The sequence below is a fragment of the Leguminivora glycinivorella genome, chromosome 21, assembly GCF_023078275.1.
Source record: "Leguminivora glycinivorella isolate SPB_JAAS2020 chromosome 21, LegGlyc_1.1, whole genome shotgun sequence".
Lineage (NCBI taxonomy): Eukaryota > Metazoa > Arthropoda > Insecta > Lepidoptera > Tortricidae > Leguminivora > Leguminivora glycinivorella.
This window is the reverse complement of record NC_062991.1, coordinates 15,209,280-15,216,455: the sequence shown is the minus strand read 5'-3', so window position 1 is coordinate 15,216,455 and position 7,176 is coordinate 15,209,280. Positions and strand designations below refer to the sequence as shown.

The 7,176-nt window shown below is 37.1% G+C and overlaps 1 protein-coding gene across 1 annotated transcript in view; it reads right to left on the bottom strand.

Annotated features, from left to right (window-relative positions):
• Positions 1-232: 232 nt before the first annotated feature.
• The window catches only part of LOC125237336, a 106,169-nt gene continuing 99,225 nt past the window's right edge, over positions 233-7,176 (bottom strand). The window contains exons 13-15 of the mRNA XM_048144330.1: positions 6,324-6,524; positions 3,224-3,295; positions 233-1,357 (exon numbers count right to left, since the gene is read on the bottom strand). Of these exons, the coding sequence (XP_048000287.1) occupies positions 960-1,357; positions 3,224-3,295; positions 6,324-6,524 (671 nt within the window). The 3' untranslated portion in view covers positions 233-959. The remainder of the gene's footprint in view (positions 1,358-3,223; positions 3,296-6,323; positions 6,525-7,176) is intronic.

Here is a 7,176-nt window from a genome sequence, read left to right as displayed (position 1 = left end):
ATCATCTGCGGTTTTAGGTTAAGTACCTACCTAACACGACTCGCCTCGTTCACCCGTAGAATGTAACTTAGTACGTTTACGTAGTAATGATTTATTTATTTTATTTTCTTTCGGGATTAGCCATTTTTATATAAAATTTTATACTTACATACATATGATATTCCTATTTATACATACATACAGTTTAGTAAATAAAAGTAACAAAATAATCTATTAATAATAGTTTAAGAAAATAAACAATACAGATTTACTTGTATATTGTTACTAAATGAATCAGTGAATAGAACTTATAACTTTAAATACATATAGATATACATATTTATGTTTTTATAGGCAGTGATTTCAACTGAATGAGAGAAATGGTTAGGGACCTTGCGAAAAAGTGCGACGTGGCTTTACCTGAAACATCTTACCACGTAGGTATCCAATATTTTAGATAATAAAATCAAATCATACTTAATACGAAGTTATTAAATATTCAACGCTACTATCACAAGCCACCACACTCCTATTAAATAGACTGTGATCCATCATAACATTAAATAAATATTAAAATACATACGTATTACAGTCGTCGTTATAAAGCGAAGCATTATCTTAAGTTAACAGTTTTTAAATACTGCATTTATTTCTCCTACGTTCCTGTCCAATGTTCAATATTGCACGTTGTTCAAATTGAGCTTAGATTTTGATTTACATTACAAAATAATCCAGTCAATATTTTCAGATATTCAAGACCTTAATTTCTAATCCAATCAGATATAAACAAGCTCAAAACCACAAACTATGCAGTTGCATTGCATACCATAGACATTCAACAATGCCGCGAATATCTTGTAACATACAAATCACAAGGAAGCGTACAGTCGCATATCCAGCCCAATAAAACGACTCGACCAACATCTCGTTAAAATACTCCAAATCCAATCAATATTGAACTCGAACAATTCCTGACCAATCTACACGTTGTCTTCCTCTTTCTTTCCCCAGAACTTGTCGAATCTCGTGCGGGCCCTGTCGAGTACCTCGGCGGCGGTGAGACCGTCCGTCGGCCCGTCGTTCACTACAGTCGTATCGACTACCCCTGGAGCGACTTGAGTCGCTTCAGTGGACTTCTTGACGACTTCTTTAAAGTCCTGCACGGGGGTTTCTGGGGTCAGCTGATTGCTGTTAACCCCGTTGACTCCGTTGACCCCGTTCAGTTTGTTCATGTCGAGGGCTTTGGTCTCGTCGATGGGGGTGAGGCTGACGGGGGTGGTGGGGGTCTTGTCGGTGCGCTTGCTGAGACTATTCGGGGAGTCGCTCTTCTTTAGCGAGCGAATGGGCGACATCTGCTGGTGGTGGATTGGAGCGATTTCTGGAAACAGTTGATGGTACATTTAGTCAAGTGCTTTAGGAGAATCTGGAAGAGGAAGTTTCAAATGAGAATATTATAATGAAAAACTGTCTTTATTAATTGGAATCTTTGGTTTATGAATGAACTTTAGGCGAAAAACAATACGTTAATTTAATATCCTATTTGAAACTTCCTATTTAACACTAAGCACATGTAGATATTGAACAACATCTAGTTATATTATTTTATTATACAATAACCTAGCATTTCTTTGAATTAACATTGATATTCTACCTACGAGTATATTTGGTGCTTCTATAAAGGTACTTACTTCTCCGCAATACATTATGAAGCACAATAAGTACTTATCCGCTTGCGTAGCCGAATGTACAAACGCTCACGAAACGAAACGCTCGTAGATATTTACTCGTATCTTTATCGCTCTTGCGCATTGGCGCGACATAGCCAGACTACCTTTCGAGGAGTTTCGTTTTCGTTTCGCGTCGTAGAAATGCCGTTCGGCTACGGGGCCTGCCTAGTGATCTAAATATAATAATATAGACCCACGTTTTGTTTATAAATACTCAAAATAATCTAAGATAATCCGTTAAAAGTCAAGAAAGAACTTTATACAACATGCGTCTCTCAAATGGAGAACCAGAATTCGAAATATCAAAGAATGAAATAATCTTTTTTTTTTGTAATTTAGTAATAACAGACATGCAAGCTAATTTCTATAATGGTACTATAAGATGAAATTAGCTTTAGATGAAATTAGATTATTATGAGATGAAATTAGCTTCAAAATATCTACAGTAGATAATATATTTCTACCTTTTTACTTTAGGACTTTAGGAACAGACCTCTCTTATGGAAGCTCTTCTAAGGTTTCATATAATTTTTAGACTATGGTTGTTATGAATAATTGTTTATTTGGATGTAACGATAACGAAGTATTCAAAAAGATGCCAATTAAATCTATAGCTGAATTATAACATAATTATTGTATGATTAGCGTGACAATCATAACGCGTCATTAAGTACTTACTAAGTAGGTACATAAATATACAATATCGTTCATTCTTTCGAACTAGCATCTTCCCGATACATATTATATGTCTACCGAAGAACTATTCAATCAAGTCAGTAGGTAAACGACCTAAATTATACTATGTTGGCTAAAACAGACACAATGGCTTAGTTGACTGAAAAAATAATCGATGAAAAATGTTGAACGAAATAATGTTGAATCGACTGAATTCAATAGCCTGGGCAGGCAGCATGCAAAGTGAGGTGACATCATAGATGTTCAATTTGATTGTTTATGCGTTTATCTGTGATAGTGACAAGTGCTCTATGTTTTATCGTCGTAGATAATTTTGAGAATAGAGCGTTTGTTAAATAATAAATAATACCTACTGCGATTCTACCAGATCTCTAAGATCCAGATTCAGTTTAAATACAAAAATATAAGGACAATATTATTAACTTAGCACAAGCAGACTACAAATAGGATTTTTTTAAAGGATCACAGATAGACGCTTGCCAATTGAGCACCTGAGAGCCAATGATGAATCAATAAGTGCGAAATAAGTGAAGTGCACGCAAACATCGAAACAGACACACACACGGACAAGTGGATACATACGTGTTCGACGCCTCAGCAGAGCACGGATAAATGAATAAAAGCATTTCAATTATTGGATTAACACAATTTAATCATGAACTATCGAATAAATATAATTATATAAAACAGATTATAGTTTTCTGGTGTCGATCGTGTGTGTTGCTTATGTGGCAGTGATCTCGAGACTTTGTCTGAGAGTTCACTGTCGCATGGTCTGTCACACTGTGGCGATGACTAGGCGACGGCGGTGGTCGGCGTACCTTGGGCCTTGGGTCCGTCTTCTGCCATCGACGCACCCTTAAACTCTGAGCTAGGGCGCTTTACGGTCTCATCTGAAATGTGGTGAGCGAGTTGTATGGCCGGTGATGTGAAACGTGAGTAACGTTACGTTCTATGTCCGCAAAACAAAATGGCGATGGCGTTAGACTTTTTAATTTGCGCAACGTGTCTATGGTCGAATTTTCGCGCCACTTTCTGTAATATGTCAAAATGGTTGCGTTTAGTTTTTGCTATTTTATTTTAAGTGCTAGGGGGCCACCAAGAGTTAAATTGGTAATTAAATTGTATCAAAGTACTTACGAAATAAAACTGATGATCTTTTTATACCACATGGTGGCAAACAAACATTTAAGTTTGATTTCAAGTTCAATGCAATTTATTTAGTACTACTTAGTGGGACTCTAGAGGTTAATTATTTTTCCCCTCACTAGCTCGGAAACACGTGTTTTGTCCTTTAATACCAGCTGGTAAAAACGCATTTTATCCACTAGTGGGTAAAGTAATTTGACCTTGAATAAAGTCAAATTAACTGCTTTAAAATTGATAAGAGTAGGCGAATCTAGTAATAAAGATGATTTACCACCTGTGGAACTACTGGAAGCAGTGATAAACGCATTTTTTGCGTTGTAGTTTCCTCGCTATAGTGAGGGGAAAAGTTTTGTGTTACACTCGGGTGCAAATGTATTTTACTTCTCGTGTGTTAAAAAAACTCGCAAGTTCAGGATTCTATTCTCGAACCACTCGCTTCGCTCGTGGTTCAACTATAGAATCCTTTTTTATAGTTGAACCACGCAAATGTAATGTGTAATATTACTGCAATAAACCAAAGCAAATGTAATGTGTAATATTACTGCAATAAAGATATTTGATTTGATTTGATTTGATCCTTTCACTTGCTCGTTTTTCAATTCCACACTCGGCGTTAAAATACAACTTTGCCCCCTTGTATAACAAATAACTATTTCACTAAGATTGTCTTGCGGACATAAGTTAAAATCAAATGTTCTATAAGATGATCTGAAATTAAATATGCGATGTTATTTGAAATGGATAATGCCGTTTAATGAGTTTTGTGTTCTAAATACGAATGATCGTGTGTTTTGAATCAAATTGGTGTGTGGCAAGCTCTACCGTTATGCTAGTGTTGCTATACTATAATCACACGTCATACAATGAATGGTAGTTTTTTACTGGCTTATTAAAAAAAGTGTAAATAAAAAAAATGTTTTGTCTATTTTAGCGTTGTAGATACCAAGTTTTTTATTAATGAATCGCCATAGAAATCCACTTATCAAATATATAGGTACTTAGTTAAAAAAATACTAAATACTCTTCTCTCTCTTTCACGAATCAACTAGATTCGTATAAGTAAATATAAGACAAAACATGGTAAGGAATAAAAAAAAAGTTATAACCAAATGAAATGAATGTGTGATGGCATGATTGTCTCTGGTTAATTTTGTCTAGGTATTGAATAACTTATTTTTCCTACATTATGGGCTAACAACCGACCTTAATTTAAATTACTATATTATACTTATCTGAAAAGAGTATCTTCTCCGATAGTTAAATAAAAAAAATCTAAAGTCTACGTAAATTTATTACCTGTTACATACATAGTTTGGCAAGACATTTTGTCAGTAGAAAAGAAAGGAAATTTAAAACATGTAGGCGGGAAGAGTTACCTCTTCCTGCAGACAACTTACATTTCGCCTCTATTTGTACCGACGAAGTGGCTTTACCAGAATATTAGTAGAAAAAGATTTCAAGTATGTAACAACAAAAAACGATTTACATTTATTAGGTGTACATAGTATTCTAGCTAAAATGAAAGCGTTTATAACAACAGTAAGTAACCTAACTTTATAAAAAGATGAAAAAGCGTTTAAAATAGGTACCTACCTATGTACAAAAACTTATACTTATGCCTATTATTAAAAAAAATATCATCTACATTACGCAAAACCATCACCAAAATTAAGTGCGAAAAAGATACTCTTTTATACAGAACTAATTTATGTGAAACTTTTTTTACGTTTTCTTTTCAGTTCAATTAAATGTATTTACAAAAACCGCCGAAATCTAATCACAACAGTCTTGAAAGACCAAGCGCATATACGTAATTAAAAAGAAACTTTTTTTTTTAATTTACACGTTTAAGTCTATCTTTATTTATGGCCGCTGTACACATGGGGCCAACCCTTGGAGCACCCCCTTGGCCAAGATAAGAGTCGCTGTTTACACATTGGTGAACCAATCACTTGGGCATTGGCCCTTCATAAAAGATGGACGTAGAATGGAAAACGCTAGATAATTCTAGGTCATTCACGTTGTCAGCAAAATTTAATAAATAAATAATAACCTCGTGATAAAATTAAATTATCTGAAATATTAACAATTTTTTGAATATTATGATAAGCACATTTATTTTTTTAGCCAATACATTAAACATTTGCAAGGGTATTGTATTTCCTAAAATAAACACTATTATTGATGAGGCGCCAACGTGTGAACGCAGTTGGCCATTGGCGCCAAGATCCTTTGATAGGTGGACAAAAAACCGACACCAGTCGGTTGGCCGGCCAGCGCTAGCGCCAACTGCCAAAATACGGCCAAGTAGTCCTCTACACGCTTGGCCAAGGGGTTCCACCAAGGGTTGGTCTAACCGTTGGCCCCATGTGTACAGCGGCCTTAAGAGTGGTAACAGTCACCGGCAATAACATTGCACAAAAGTATAACTGCATAAAATAAAAATAACTGACACGTTTTCATGGCTCTAGAAATTCCTCCTCCACGAAACGAAAGCACGAAAAATGTACTTAGCTTAAGTGAATTTGCATACATTTTCATTCTTAGTTTTTGTTTTTTTTTCCATTGCCATAGATCTATTTTTGTGCCATGGTAATAAACGTATTTTGTGTTTTTATTACAATATTTTAAATACAATATTGTGTCAAATATTTTTGCGGTCATTACTGTTGTGCGATAATGCCTGTGATTGTAGGTAGGTATAACAGTCGTAAAATTAGTTTCACGTTTAACTACACTTGCCACCTAGCACCCTAAGCAGGCCCAACTCACCGCTCTTGACGTTCTGAGTGACGGTAAACGTCTTCCCTGTGTCCAGGGGCACGGTCCAGTTGACCGGGTCTGGGGACCGCATGTTCATCTGCTCAGGAGACTTGACGCGAGTGGGTTCCGGTGGCGATTTGACGACGGGGGAGTCGTCAAAGAAGTGGTCCTTTGCGACGGACGCGCTGCGGTGCGCGGGAATGTCGTCGTCTGAAAGAGTCGGCGGTGATGTCGGTTATACAGCGCTTATAATCTTAGGGACCATCCACACTCATAAGACGCATGTCTTGCGGCGCGCAACGGACGTCTCCGCTTCTGGGGGCGGGTCTTACGTCCTTCCTATACAAAATGTACTGAGGAGACGATTTTTGAATTACATTCGGGCGGCGTGGCGGAGACGTCCGTTGCGCGCCGCAAGACATGCGTCTTATGAGTGTGGATGGTCCCTACAGCTGGCCTCGTAGCCGAATGGCATTTCTGCGATGCGAAATGCCGCATTTCGCATCGCAGAAATGCCATTCGGCTACGTGGAGCGGGGAGCTGGGAAGCTCAAATATTTGTGATGGTAATTGTGTACTTATAAGGGACTTTTTAGATTGAGTGACTTTAGATTGCTGTAAGGTTTGATTAGGCATAGCAGTCAGGTCAGTAGTCGTCGCATGAAAGAGTTGGCGGTGATGTCGGATAAATACATACATCACTTATACGACATGGTTGGTAGCTCAAGGATTTTTCGGTGATTGTTGTGCACTTTTAAGGGACTGTGTGGTTTCAGAAATGGCATTGCAACAAGTTGCCAGAAGTCGTTGTCTCAAAAAGTCGGCGGTAATGTTGGTTATACGTAGGGCTGCCATCCGTCCGG